Consider the following 15,703-nt stretch of genomic DNA (forward strand, 5'->3'; position numbering starts at 1 on the left):
TGACATAAAATTGCCAAATCTCATTTCAAAGGTGAAGTCTGGGAGCACATTAACATGACTACAGCAATAAATCAAATAAAAACCTATTTATGATTACAGGACACAAATGCCTCTCACAGTGGACATACATGAATCAGAACGAAAGGATGGCGACGATAAATGTACTTTTGACACCGCGTCATGTGGATCTATTCAGTTCCAGCAATCTTCTTCTTCAGTGCTTCAATGTCTGTAGCTAGTTCTTTTCTGCTTGACTGAGGGTGATACCAAATACAAAATGCACTCGTTAGAATTATCGAGTGCTTAGATGCAGAAAGAAAATATGTTATAACCATTAAAATCATTGATGGATGGACGGGGGAATTGCGTGAATGACATGACCAAGAGAAAACAGGGTACAAGATCCTATAACGGGGCAAATATGAAAAGAAAAACAGATCTTATTTCCTGTAAAGGAATGCATCCTGTTTTTAGAAAACAGAAATAGGTTAACTTTCCGTTGGGAGTTTTAAACTAACCTTGAAGAGTAGGTAACGGTAGACAAACCATCCAGTGTATCCTAGCCCTACCAACTCCAGGACCTTTGGAAGCTGAAGGCCAATTCAGAGTAGTTCAATTAATTCAATGACACGCACAAAGTTGTAAGTTGAAAAATAGATTCATCATTTCCCATAATCAAATGGACTCAAACTTGAAAAAGCTAGGGGTATGTGGTTTCCAGAGAAATCACTTACAAGTGGCACTGAATTGACGGCGCCAACAACTGTTGAGGACAACCACACAGCGACTATCGCCCCACCTCCATATAGAAGTAGTGTAGACTTATTTTCAACTGCATCCCACTGGTAAGGAGAACATAAAGGCAATCATTTTTAAACCAACTATTGGATTCACTTCATCAAGGAAAGTCATAACAAAATAGCTGTAAGTAGCAGAAACTTAGAAAATGATTGTCATAAGATTCAATACAAAGGAGAACAAAAAGCTCTTGTTACCTTCTCCTTCAAGTCTGATAAAAGTTCATCAGTGTCCACGGATGTGGATGTCTCGTCTGAAGATGAAGCTCTGACCGGAAGAGAAAGCCTCCGGGACCCTTTGAAAGAAAAACAATCATTGCTTAAGCTTATAATTAACACATTCTTAACAGTTTATATAAAGAGTGAAAAAGTGATAGAAAAACTTAAGTATATCAATGACTTGCTCTAAGCTTAATCAATTATTTTTATCTTTCAAATGTTCTGCCAAACCGAAAAGACAAAAATTCACTCCAAAGGTTTTTAAAAATATCATCTTTGTTTGCGTGTGTTGGATTGCGCATAAGTGCTCTAGAGTTTCAGCAAGTTTGGAGCAATATATGAGATCGGTCAATTCCTACTCTACTATATGACTGTTGCCTTTTCACAGAACGGCATACTTGAGTCCCACAACCTATATCAACAACTATCAAATAAACATGACATGCGTCAACTTGGCTGCGAAGGCGTTATTTCCACTTCACAGTTTGAGCACCAAGGTTCCCTTCTCCTACCATTTGATCAAAGCTATGAAAGGTATTGAAGTGGAATTGGAGCCTGGAAGCAAAAAATAGCGGTTTTAAGTTCATTTACTTGGAATGCAGTCAATGAACCAAATCAGCTATAAGCCTAAATGCTTGGATACCTAAATACGTGTTAAAAACCAAAAACATCTGACACTCATTCCCACCCTTAAATTCTATTGAGACTAGTTCCGTATGAAACTAAAGACGGAATCTTGGAGCCCCATTCTAAAGTAAGTTACTATCGCAATAATCCAACTTAACCAACTAAGATACATCCATTCCTTCTCGCAACTTCTGCATACCTAGTATATCCACCAGATTCCTCCTAATCAATGCCTCTCAAATAAAACTTTAAGCACCAGCACAGGAATGCAGGACAGTTATCTTAGTCTCAATCAACACCCTACTTTGAAAAAATCGAAACAGCAAGGTTCAAAACCTCTGCTTCAACAACCAGAACCAAGATTTTACCTTTCCTCTACATCTATTAGCTGGAGAAATATAGAAAAACAACAGAATAAAATTTCTTCCTTCATGAATTACTACAATTTCCAAAACATTAACAACTAAAAGCAGGGAACATACTAGCAGATAATTCCATTGAGACCCACATAACAAATTTCAAAATAAATAAAAATCACAAACAAATTTCCCTCCCACCCACATTTCCTCAGCAACCCAAAAGAGCAAGTGAAAAAAAAACCATGTTGGTTAAGAAATAAACTTAAAAAATACAAGCTTCAGAAGTAGCTCACCTGAGAAGGATTTAAGAGGGAAGGAAGAAGGGGAGGAGGAGAGGCGAGGAGGGAGGTAAGGTAAGGCGGAGTAGCAGGTGGGTTTGGTGGGGAAACGTGGGATGAAGACGGCGGTGGCCGCCATGGTTGAGGCTGTCGCTGCCATGAGTATCGAGTCGTATCGTCAGCTGCTTGACTTTGTTGATTGCTTCGGTTGCTTGCAACGATTTGTTTATTTTCCCTCGAAGTGTTGGGTGTAGGTTCGTTCGTTATCCTCGTAGGGTACCGCAGTCTCATTGGAGAGCTTGACACGTGGCATAATAAACCTTTTTGATTGGGCGGTTCCCTATCTGAAATCCACGTTTGAGGTCTCCTTTTGTCAAAGCTCAAAACAAAATACTCTCTTTTGCTTGAAATGCCTCTTTTTCTGGTTAATGTTATGAAAGAGCGAAGATCCTAAATTTTGAGATTCTTGGATGCCACACAAGTTGTGTGCAGCTATATGTTTGTCTTATAAGAAATGACTCTTGGATTTCTCATTTCTTAATGAATAAGAAATTACAATCAGTTTATATATACATGTGAGAAAATAGCTTAGTAACTAATTAAACCTGATTAACTAACTAAACTAGGATTAGTTACATGGACAGCTGTAACAAACTAGAAAGTAAAATACATCAGACTATACATGTGCTATAGGTGCCTTATTACACCCCCTCAAGCTGAACGGAGGAGGGCCGAGGCAAAGCTTGGAACGAAGAAGTTGAAACCGAGCTTTAGAAAGAGATTTGGTGTGGATATCAGCAAGCTGGGACTGAGGATTGAGATAGTGCACCTGAAGCAGCTTGGCAAGAACAAGTTCACGAATGTAATGATAATCAATTTCCACGTGTTTGGTACGAGCATGAAAGACAGGATTTGAGGCCAAAGAAATAGCAGAAACATTGTCACACCAAAGAGTAGGAATAGTAGTGAGAGGAAGAGCAACATCTCTGAAAATCTTACATATCCAGGTGAGTTCAGCTGCTGTGTGGGCAAGGGAGCGATATTCGGCCTCTGTAGAAGATCGAGCAACTGTATGTTGCTTCTTGGCGCTCCAACTAATCAAGTTGCGACCCAAAAATATACAATATCCACTGGTGGACCTGCGATCAAACACACAACCTGCCCAATCGGCATCAGAGTAAGCAGTAAGATGCAAGGGACCCTTCTTAAACCACATGCCTTGATCAAAGGTGCCTTTTAAGAACCGTAAGATCCGTTTAACTGCCTGAAAGTGGGAATCGCGGGGACAGTGAAGGAATTGACAGACTTGATTCACGGCAAAGGAAAGATCCGGGCGTGTCCAAGTGAGATACTGTAAAGCCCCAACGATAGACCTGTAGTCTTTAGGATCAGCCAAAGGATCACCAACATGATCAAGCTTCTGAGATCCGAGAGGAGTAGAACAGGGCTTACAACCTGCCATGTTGGTCTTGACTAAGAGATCTAAAGCATATTTGCTTTGAGACAGAAAAATACCCTGAGCAGATCTGTGAACTTCGAGGCCAAGAAAATAGTGCAAGGGACCCAAATCCTTAACAGGAAATAAGGAACGAAGTTGCTGAATAAACTGTTGACACAGAGATGTATTGGGACCAGTCACGAGGATATCGTCCACATAGACAAGAACAAGGACAGGGGAAGGATGAAGCTTCACAAACAGAGAGCAATCAGAGGTTGAGTTTGTAAAACCAAGAGAGATCAAAGCTTGAAACAGCCTGTCATACCATGCCCGAGGGGCTTGCTTTAAGCCATAGAGGGATTTGTGAAGTTTACAAACAGAGGAAGGTTGTAAAGGATCAATGAAACCGGGGGGTTGCTGCATAAACACATCCTCTTGAAGATTGCCATGGAGAAAAGCATTGCTGATGTCCAGTTGGTGTAAAAACCAATGATATTGCACTGCCAGTGTAAGAAGAATGCGAATAGTAACCGGTTTAGCAACCGGACTGAAAGTTTCCTGGAAATCAATACCCTCTTGTTGATGGAAGCCCTTAGCAACAAGACGGGCTTTGTATCGATCAATAGAACCATCAGGTTTCCGTTTGATCCGGAAAACCCATTTGCAGCCGACCAAGTTTTGATTGGGAGAGGAAGGGACAAGAGTCCAGGTGCCGGTGGATTGGAGGGCTTGAAATTCTTCAAGCATGGCTTTATGCCAGTGATCATACTTGGAGGCTTGCAAATAAGTAGTAGGCACAAATGAACTAGGATCAATAGGGTGTTTGGTAGCTGCGAGCACTCGAGGCTTGAAGATGCCAGCTTTAGATCTGGTGAACATGGGATGAGTGTTGGCTGGAACTGAAACTGTGGGAGATGCAGCAGGAGAGGGCTCGGGAGATGAGGAAGAAGAGACAGTAGACGGAGGATGGGTGTCTCGAGGGCCTGAAGATAATAGTGAAGAAGATGTGGTGGCAGGGAGGCTGGACTGAGAAAATGGTAGGGAGAACTCAGGTGACGGAGAGAGAGGGACAGAGGAAGAACTCTGTGAAGAACCATGGTGAAGAAAAGAGGAATCATGAAAAGGAAAATGATCTTCATTGAAGAGAACATGCCGGGAAATATAGACACGGGCAGAAGATACATCGAGACACCGATATCCTTTGTGTTGCAGGCTATAACCAAGAAACACACAAGGCTTGCTTTTTCCATCCAATTTGGATTGCAGATAGGGCTTGAGCCAAGGGTAGCAGCAGCAACCAAACACTTTTAACTTGGAATAATCAGGAGGCTTGTTAAAAAGAAGTTCCCATGGAGACTGAGAAGAGCCAGAAATAGGCATGCGATTTATAAGATACAGGGCAGTAGAAAAGGCTTCGACCCAAAACTGGTGAGGAACTTTAGAAGCAACAAGAAGTGTCCGTGCAGTCTCAGTAAGATGTCGATGCTTGCGTTCCACACACCCATTTTGCTCAGGAGTGTGTGGACAACTAAATTGATGAGAAATACCATGTTGAAGCAAGAAAGAAGAGAAAGCAGAACCAGTGAACTCACCCCCTGAGTCTGTGCGAAAGATCTTGATTTTATTTCCAAGTAAGTTTTCAACATAAGCTTTGAACATTACAAAAGTAGAGAAGACTTCGGACTTGCGTTTTAAAGGAAACAGCCAACTGTATTTGCTATACTCATCCACAAAGAGAACATAGTACTGATAGCCACTAACAGATGAAACTGGACAGGGACCCCAGACATCACCATGAATTAAGTGCAACCTATCTGAGACAGTAGTAGTACTAGAAGAAAATGGGAGCTTGTGATGTTTACCAATTGCACAGTCTGCACAAAAAAACTGAACAGAAGCTGAAGTATGAGGAACAAGCTTATTAGTACGTAAGATCCTTCTGAAAATAGCTGTGGAAGGATGACCAAGGCGTTTGTGCCATTGTTGTAACGAAGCTTGAGTGCTAACAAGTGCAGAATAAGAAGCTTGAAAAGGCTGGCCTTGCAGAGGATAGAAGCCATCCCTAACTGGGCCGCGAAAAAGCATCTTCCCAGTGGAACGGTCCTTGATGACAGAACCATCAGAATCAAGGGTTAAAGAGCAATAATTGTCTCGAAGAAATTGATATGCAGAGAGCAAATTGAACTTCATCAGTGGCACATGAAGAACATTATGTAACCGAAAAGCAGCATGTGGTGTTTAGAGAATAGAAGAACCTGTATGGTGAATTGGCATACCTTGGCCATCACCAGCATAAACCTTGTCTTCACCAGAATACGGAATGGGAGAAGATATTGCAGAGATATCATTGGTGACATGCGCAGTAGCACCAGAGTCCAGAAGCCAGGTAGGCTGAGAAGAAGAAGCAGTAGTGGCACACATAGCAGCAAGCTTGGCAGGGGGAATCTTTCCAGCAAAGGCATGATTCATCCGAGCATAGCAGTCAAGAGCCTCATGATCTGAAGAATTGCATATTTGACAGGGAGAGCGATGGCCAGAAGAACGATTGAATCCACCAGAGTTGCGATTGAAATTACCAGTAGTATGATAAAAAGAACCATTGCCAGGGCCAGAGTTGGGATAATTGCCACGATAGTGGCCACGGCCTCGATTGTTTTTCTGAAAATTGCTTCGACCACGATTATTGCGCTGGAAATTACTGCGATTGCTATATGTGGAATGTTGAGGAGCATATGCCTGTGAGGGAGGAGGCGTAGGTAAAAGACCTTGCTGGAGAGATGAAGTGTGAGCAGCAAAGGCTTGAAATGGTTCAGTGAGAGACGAGGACGGAGCTTTCTTCTTGCGATGCATGAAAAGCTCTTTGTTCAGAAGTAATCCATGAAGTTCATCTAAGGAAGTAGATGAAATTCGAAGCAGAATCGAATCAATGAAAGATTCGTAATCATCAGAGAGTCCATTTAGGGTAACAGCGATGAGATCTGGTTCCGACACTGGTGCACCGGCAGCCATAAGAGCATCAGAGATGCTTTTGATACGTTGCAGATAATCAGAAATTGACAAATCTCCTTTCTGAACCGCATGAAGACGCGATCGGAGCTGGTGAATGTGCGCCGCCGAGACTCCGCCAAAACGTTGTTCCAGAATCTGCCATAATTCGCGAGACGAGGTGACGCCAACAGTGAATGGAATAAGATCTTCAGAGAGAGTGGAGTTCAGCCAGATGAGGATATTTTGATCCTTTTCAAACCAGATCTCGAAATCAGGGTTAGGAACTGCAGTACTTGTACCAGATTGATTGAGAAGAAAAGGCGGTGGACAAGTCTCCGAGCCATCGATGATACCTGTAAGCTTGTAACGCCGGAAAATTGGAGCAAAAAGAGCCTTCCAGACGAGATAATTGTCCTTCTTAAGCTTTGTAGGAACCATACAACTGATGTTTTGGATGGAAATTGAAGAAATCAAAGAATTAGGGTTTATCGGAGTGGGATTGGATGAAAGAGGAGAGGGATTCTGAGCAAGAACTTCTGGATTTGCAGGCGAAGAAGTAGAAGACGCCATGGTCAATCAAGATTGTGCAAAGAAAGATAAGATTTGGGAGGAGAAGGCAAAGATTGCAGAGGAAGCTAGGATCGGTGCGTGAGCAGAGAGGCGAGTGATACCATATAAGAAATGACTCTTGGATTTCTCATTTCTTAATGAATAAGAAATTACAATCAGTTTATATAGACATGTGAGAAAATAGCTTAGTAACTAATTAAACCTGATTAACTAACTAATCTAGGATTAGTTACATGGACAGCTGTAACAAACTAGAAAGTAAAATACATCAGACTATACATGTGCTATAGGTGCCTTATTATGTCTCTCTTATTACGCAATTAGATATGTTGTTGAGCTAACAACTCTAAGACTGAGATAATATGTAAGTCAAATTTAAAGGAGCTTGATATGTGAGCCACCTGGATTTCGGCTACCTCGACCATGAGTACTCATGAACCCATTAGATCATGCATTTGAACTATAATGTATGACATTACAATAAATTTGTAAGTTTATGTATAACATTGTAATGTTTTAAATTTGAGGTACCCAAACTTGAAGGTGTAAACTGTAATTTAGATAAAAGGTGTTTCGGATTTCCCAAGACACACACTTAAAAGAGAATCCCAAAACTAAAAATGCTAGGTCATGTTTAATTATTTTATATAATCTTTTTTAAGTTGAAGGGCAGTGAGTTCATACTTGAACTCTCTCTAACAATAAAACGTTGAATAATATTACTAAACTAATAACTAATCGGTAAGTATGGTTAAGTTGTCCTATGTTTCTACGCAAGATTATCATGATATTATTCAATTTAATCATAATAGTTCACCCCTAAAAAATTTAACTAGTATTCAATCTAGCTATAATAATCTAGTTACCTATTGTGTTCGAATCAAATACTGAGTATTAGAGAATTTGGAAATCCTCACTTAGGCACCTAGGTTGTGCGTCCACCATATGACAGTATAATGACGAGACATTATTTATATATTATGAATATAGTTAGGTTAACGTTGTCAATATACTATCTGCCTGGTCTTGCACAAACCATGTACACAACGGAGGTGAACGTTGAATACATGTGTGAGAAAAAAGAGTAACGCGCAAGGTTTGAAGTGTCAACTACTTGTTCCAAATGATTGTTTAGGTTATTGTTTCTATAAAACCAACCCAATTCAAGAAAGTATATGGGCTTCTTTGAGAGGCTTGGGCTGTTAATGAACCACTACATAGGCCCAATTGAGTCTGTTTTTGTTTTTGTTTTTTTTTTGGTTTGTCGAACCCCAATTGAGTCATTTACACACCTCAAAAATATGTCTTAACAAGAGAAGCAACAATTTTAAATCGTAATCAAGGACGCCCCAGTTATGATTAGTGACCTTATTAAAGAAATATAATGAAAAAGACTGTCGTGCTGGCAGTGAGCAGTTTTTTTTTTTTTTTTGAACACATGCAGTGAGCAGTTTTTCTGCAAGACTACAAGCTAATTTCATGTGTTGAGGTTTGTTAATATAAATGAAAAACACAAATTTGGATCATTGGTTAGCCTAGAACTCTTAACTCAAATGGTACTTAGTTATGACAGAAATTAGGAAGGTGGTACAACAATTGCTCAAATCTAATTTTAATGCACCGATGATTTCTAATTAACAAGCGTGATTCTAAAAGACGCTAGGCACTAGTCGGGTAGTATGTTGATGTCTAGCATCTCAGCCAATTTACATGAATATATAATATAAATAAGTGTCTATTTATACTTTTTTTTAGTATAATGATATATTTTACACTAGAGAGATACTGAGTGACAGTGCCTATTATACTTCAAAAAAAAAAAATACTTGTATTGGGAATAAACAAAGATAAAAAAAAAAATGGAATAAAAGCCAATGAGCTTAGTAAATATACAATTTAAAAGCCAAAAGCCAATAAGCTAAGTTAGCAAATTAACAAATTACAAATATAAGGAAGAGTTTCCACAACTACTTATTCTAATTCAAAAGCCTCCTTATTTTGATTTAGTAATCATTTATTATTTAATTAGAAAAAAACTTAATTAGTTAATGAAAAAAAACTTGAAACCGCCTAGTGTGTCAACTAGACTGCCTAGCGGCCGTCTAGACCTCCTGGATCGTCTAAGTTGCCGTCTAGTCCTTCCGATTTTAGTAACTATTTTTACAACTTTATTGTCCGTAAACAATACACCCGAGTTTGAATTTTAGTATAAAAATAATTTGTACAAAATCATCACAGACTCTCACTATCAAATACCTAAGTGCCGACTAGGCCCATTTTTAAAACACTTTTAACAATTACCTCTTGACCTTCCCTCCCTTTGATGTTGTTATTAAACAGTTGACTAAGCCAATTCTTTTGGCGATAAAATTGGAAATGGAAATGGACCTTTTGACCACTGACCAACATGCTTGATTAAATATGAAATGGAGCGACAACTTTATTCTATAAAAAAATTGCAATTTAGTAAATTTTCCACAGATTAAATCTTTATTATTGCCCTATTTATTTATTCATTGTTGTGGTTGGATATTGGAATCTTTACCTATTTCTTAATTTTAAGTATGGGATATGACATTTGAAACAAACCACTACAAAGGCCAACTCAAATCATGGGCAGCTTCCCTTCTATAGTTGTATTAAACTATGCTAAATCTCTTTACATAAAATTATAATAAGTCTTGAGAAGAAAAAGAGAGAGAGAGAGAAAAGAAAGAAATATGCAGCTGTATGCACTATGAAACATGAAATCAAGGGACTACATTTTTGTTTCTCAATGCATAACTAAAATGTATATTTTTGTACGAGGACTTATATGTCACAAGTGATTTATTGTATATTTTTGTGTTTTTGTCTCATTTCTCACATAAAAAGTGATGTATGTAACCCTGTAATAAGTAAATTCTTCTGCTTTGCTTGCCCTTCCTTTTATTCTTTTCCCTTTTTTATCTTTATTTTTTCTTTTTTGAGTTTCTTTGTGCCAAGAGGGTCACAAATCAGTTGCCTAAAATAATGCTCAACTGTAGACTTTAGAAGGTCCAGAGTTTCTGTCTTGTATTGTGGAACTATAACCCTCCAAAGCATTTGCTAGCACAAGCAACCAAGCCACTCCCTCTCTTTCCTTCATCAACTAATTCAACCAACTAGGAATTTATAAGAAACAAAAACTAAAAACAAAAATTGACAATTGTAATAGTAACATAACATCTTTTTTTATGATCAACAATTAAAATAACATCTTAAACAACTCATCCATTGGACACCTTCTTATTTGGTGCCCAACTAGCATGGACTTTCCATATGCATAGAATACATTCCACAAACAACAACCAGAACTCTTCCAAATCCCATATGTTCCTCTCCCCCATTTCTCCTCCATCAACCTCTCCAATACATCCCCAACGCCTGCCCTCTATTTCCTAGGAAAAACTCCAAAAACATCGCGACGAAACGAGTATGTTTTTGGAGAATTCAGACTCATACAGCAGGCTATCATTTTGCAGAATATTCATTTGGTGATGTGATTTTGGTTTACCTTTTCAAAACCTAAGTCAAGATTACATATCTCTTCATTTCTTGGGCATATTCTGCAGACACCTAAGACCTCTTTCATTTCACCGTGCAAATTGTTTATTGCCTTTTAAATTGTGGAGTTTTTATAGATTCTTTATTTGTTTATGAATTGTGGAAGCTTTGTATAATAGGAGCTTTCATGGATGTGGAATACAGATGGATATATGCGATTTCAATCCAAGAAGAATTTAACAACAAAATCACAAGGAGACTTCCAGGGTTGCATTGATTGATGGAGTTCTTCAACTGGTACATAATCTGGCTGATGATCTTATTTTCTCTGTTATCGCCATCACCGTCATTCATGCAAGCCTCCAATGGCTATGATCCCTTGTCCTTGACAAATTTTCTCCATGATTATGCAAATGCAAGCCTAAGGAACCTGCACACTGGCACGCTGTACAATATTTCTCTCCCGGCTAATTTTTCTGGCATGGAAGCTTCATTTGTTAGGATCCTTAGTGCAAAGTTTTGGAGTAGAGGTGCAAATTTCAGTTCATTTTATATCCCACCAAAGGTTATACCAATGCCTTCTGGCAGAAGGTTAGCTATAGTGTTTGAAAATTTAGGCAATTGGTCTTCACTTTACTACAAAGTATCAAATTACACATTGGTTGCTCCTGTTGTTGGATTCATGGCTTATGATTCTCCAAGTGGAACTGTAATTGGCAACCAGAAGCTCACGTTCACTGCCGACGGTGACCCCATCACAATCCGGTTTCCTCACATTGATGCTGCGCAAGGGGAAAATATGACACGAAAATGTGTCCAATTTGGTGATTGGGGGACCTTTGAGATCACGAACATGACTAGTGAAAATGAGTGCATTACACGTGGTATAGGGCATTTTAGCATTGTTGTTGCATCCCCGCCAACACCAGCACCGGCGCCAGGGAAGAAAAAGAGGAACCGGAAATGGTTTGTGGTTGGAATTGTGTTTGGGTTAGCATTTTTAGGGTTGGTAATGATAGTCACATTCAAGTTACTGACGAGGAGGAAACTTAAATCTATGGAGAAGCAGTCCGAAAAAGATGTGGCGTTTGATACATTTTGGGTTGGGAGAAGTAAAATGCCTTCTGCATCCATGACTAGAACTCAACCCTACCTTGAACATGAATATGTTCCTTGACCCAAGTTTTATTTTTACTTCTTTTCCTTTGTGTGCTTCTTTCCTTTCCATACAAATTTGTAATAGCGAAGTTAAATTAATTTATGAACTTTAGAACGATGACAGAAACATTATTTCCAAGTTTGTAAGGTCGTACCAATGTGGCTGTTGCATCTCTATTCTTATTTCTCTTATCACATGACTAACAAGTGAGAGGCGCCATGGTTTACTTCGCTCCCAAATATATATGGGCTTCTGCAAAATTTGGTAAGTACTTTTTTAAGTTCAATTGAGTCCAAAAATTTCACGCATGTATGCTTAATTACTTGGCTGGGTTTCAGAGAAGGGACGGCACCTGGCTTTTGTACCTATAACATTCATCAGATAAAATGTAGAAGCCAAATTTAAAGGCAGAATATAATTTGTAGTTTGCAGTCTTTGAAATTGTAAAAGAGCTACATTCCATATAAACCACCAACCCAATCAACCACCATCGAATAATTTTCGTTGTTTAATGAGAAAATGACCTGGTTTAGCATATAGCTTTATGGCCTATTGTATTCATGATCAGTGAATAGTGAATCCAAAAACCAAGATTCCAGACGGCGTTTTCAAGAATAACCTCATTGTCAACCCACAAAACGCTGGGTCGGCACCTTAATTATACTTTCTTTACATTAGATTTCCATGCATGTGCCAGTGAATAGGCACATGTTCATTGTTTAGGTATGTAGGAGATACGATGCAGATGTGGGTTAGGTTTAGTTGCGTATGGCAATATGTCCGTCCTTTTGCGCTCAAGTTTGCATTTTCTTTCTCATCAATTATATTAGCGTGGAAAAATATATAATAATAATATAAAAATTATAGAAAAAAAAAAAAAGACAATTTTGGTTTTATAGTTGTTTTTTGTTTTTTTAAGAAACGATATTGTCTACACTATATGGGTGGGGAGTGAGCTGATGAGTCCATATTATACCATGTACTTTACCCTAATTTTAGTATTAATTTATGGGTTATTTTGGTAGAATTTTGATACTTTGTTATACATTTTCAATGTAGGATATTCGATTTCCTCTGGAGAAAAAAATAATCAAACAGATGAATTTTAGAGTGATTTCAATTGGAGGATGTTCGTAAGTCTTTTTTAGATAATTTTATCAAAGTTTCAGATTTTTCTACCAAGTCGTTTGACTGTGGCGATGAAATAAAGGCCCAATGTGCAGCTTTCCCAGATTGACATTTCTAAATGTTTTGGACATTTTGAAGATGAAGATGGCATATTTGGAGGAAGATTCTTCTGAGGATTTGTAGGGGATGCCTCAAGCTTTTAAAAGAGACATTTTGGGACCAAATTGGAGTTGATTTGATCAGTCAAAAGTCTGATTTTCCGAGAAGTTCGAATTTCAATTTAAATAGAAAACCTTTTATTTCCTAATTATCTTATTCTATTATGTTTCCCAGTTTTTAGAAGATTTTTTCTAGTAAGGATTTTATTTTGCAATAGTATCAATAAGGCGTATTAGCCATTAGGGTTGAGAGGGGAGAAAGCATCAATAATTTGCTAGGCTTGGAGACCTTTTGATGACTCAAGTTTATTTTCAAGATATTTTCTATTCATGTTTTTAATAACATTTTATTCTATGATTGTTAGTAACTAATTATGTTTCTTAGCAAGAATATGTAGTTTCTTTTCAATTTGCTTATGATATTATGCATGCAAGTTTTGAATTATTAATCACCGGTTTAAACTATCTAATTGTCTTGATGATTGGCCACCATTAGAATTTTTTTTTTTGAGTACATCGATATTTTTACACTAAGGGGAGGGGAGTTCGGCTAAGCCACACAATGGGCAGTCTAATTTGGTATTGAATTCGCTATCCACGAGATTCGAATCCAAGACCTCTCACTTCCAAGTGAAAAGGAACACCACCAGACCATAGTACTGAGTGACAGGATATTTAGAAAAGTAATTTGATGCTAGGAATACATAAATCATTCCTTCAAAACCTTTTATCATAAAACATGACTTATGCATCGTGTTTTCCTTCACACCCTCGAACAAAATGGTCTAGTTGAACGAAAACAGTGTCATATTTCCACCGTCACTCACCCATTCTTAAGTATTGATCATGCCTTGTCCTCCCTCTGGGTGGAAACTACCTTCATTGCCACATTTATCATTAATCTTCTCCTGTCTGTTGTCATTGGTTAGTCTAGTCCTTATGTCGGTCTTTTTGGTCGTCACCCGAATATGTCCTCTCTCCGTACATTTGGTTGTCCATGTTACCCACACCTAAGGGCTTATACTACTAACAAATTGGAATCTTGTGCCAAACAATATGTTTTTGTAGGTTACAACTTGCAGTTTAAAGGTTATAGGTGTCTCGATCCACAGACCAATCAGATTCATATATCTCATTATCTTACCTATGACGAAATTGATTTTCCTCTGGGTCGCACTGCTATGCCTCCTCTTCTGGAACCAAGTCAGGCCTTATCTCAGCAGGCCCTTGCACGACAGCCCATATTGTCTCATTCTCTTCCTGCAGCTCTTGCTCACCTGGGCCCAACCCATTCTGCCACGTCTTTTGCTCTTGGACCCACACTGCAGTCCACCGCTCTAGGTTTTGTAGCCCATCATGAAAACCACCCTCACGTGCTCTTATAACCCAGCTCGTTCCTAGCTAACGTGCCTCCATCTGGGTCTGTTATCTCTAATGTCTCTCAAGCCCCTGCCATACAACCTGCTTGTCCTGCTTCTTCTAATGGGTCGTCTTCACCGATCCAACCATTGTGGTCCGTGTCTGTGCAGTCTCATCCAGCCTTACCTCAGTCTCCTCATCCCATGCAGATCGATCCCGTACTAGTCATTCCGCACCCAAACAATACACCGATGGCACAGTTCATTATCATCTTCCTCATGCCCTCACTGCTTTTCTTAAAAATGGTACATTGTTTCTTGTTCCATCTCATCCCACTCAAAATTTAGTTGGTTGCAAATGAGTTTTTTAGATTAAGCATAATACAGATGGTTCTATTGAGCATTATAAGGCTTGCTTGTTTGCTAAAGGTTTTCATCAACAATATGGGTTTGATTATGATGAGACACTCAATCCGGTTGTTAAGCCTACCACTATTCACCTTGTTCTCAGTTTAGCAATCACTCATGGATGGTCCATTTATCAGCTTGATGTAAAAAATGGCTTCCTCCGTGGGTATTTACAGGAAGATGTCTTTATACTCCAACCACCTGACTTCGTCAATCCTCAGCGCCCTCACCATGTCTGTAAGTTACATAAGGCATTATATGGTCTCAAACAAGCTTCCTGAGCTTGGTTTCAACAGTTCAACACTTTTCTTCTCCGTCATGGCTTTGTGCAAAGCCTAGCCGATCCCTCATTGTTCACATTCCATCATGGTGAAACTCATCTTATCTTATTACTTTAAGTGGATGATATTGTATTAATTGGGAATAATTATGTGGCCCTTTGGAAGACCTCGGTCATCTTCGCTATTTTCCGGGTCTTGAGGTTGGTCCTGCTTCAGATGGCCTTCATCTTTCTCAGACTAAATATACTCTTGATTTACTTAAACAGACAAATATGGGTGATTGAAAGCTATGTAACACCCTCGTAACCTTTCATGCTTAGCTGTCCAATCAAGATGATACCTTGTTCTCTGGTCCATCTGACTTTCGTCACTTATCAAGCTCCCTACAATATCTCACTTTAACTCGACCG

General features: G+C 38.9%; 2 protein-coding genes across 2 annotated transcripts; one reads left to right on the top strand and one right to left on the bottom strand.

Annotated features, from left to right (window-relative positions):
* On the bottom strand, positions 1-2,526 carry LOC137734010 (protein CURVATURE THYLAKOID 1A, chloroplastic). Its single transcript, XM_068473249.2, has 5 exons — positions 2,296-2,526; positions 996-1,093; positions 735-842; positions 519-590; positions 1-254 (listed from the first exon to the last, which is right to left on the bottom strand). Exons 1-5 carry the CDS (start codon positions 2,438-2,440, stop codon positions 189-191), a joined length of 489 nt encoding a protein of 162 aa, XP_068329350.2. The 5' UTR covers positions 2,441-2,526; the 3' UTR covers positions 1-188.
* An 8,429-nt stretch (positions 2,527-10,955) lies between these two features.
* LOC137734337 (uncharacterized) lies at positions 10,956-12,086 on the top strand. The gene has a single exon (XM_068473620.2). It carries the CDS (start codon positions 11,082-11,084, stop codon positions 11,976-11,978), a length of 897 nt encoding a protein of 298 aa, XP_068329721.2. The 5' UTR covers positions 10,956-11,081; the 3' UTR covers positions 11,979-12,086.
* The last annotated feature ends 3,617 nt before the right edge of the window (positions 12,087-15,703 follow it).

The sequence above is a fragment of the Pyrus communis genome, chromosome 7 (assembly GCF_041283825.1).
Source record: "Pyrus communis isolate YQ-2024b chromosome 7, ASM4128382v1, whole genome shotgun sequence".
Lineage (NCBI taxonomy): Eukaryota > Viridiplantae > Streptophyta > Magnoliopsida > Rosales > Rosaceae > Pyrus > Pyrus communis.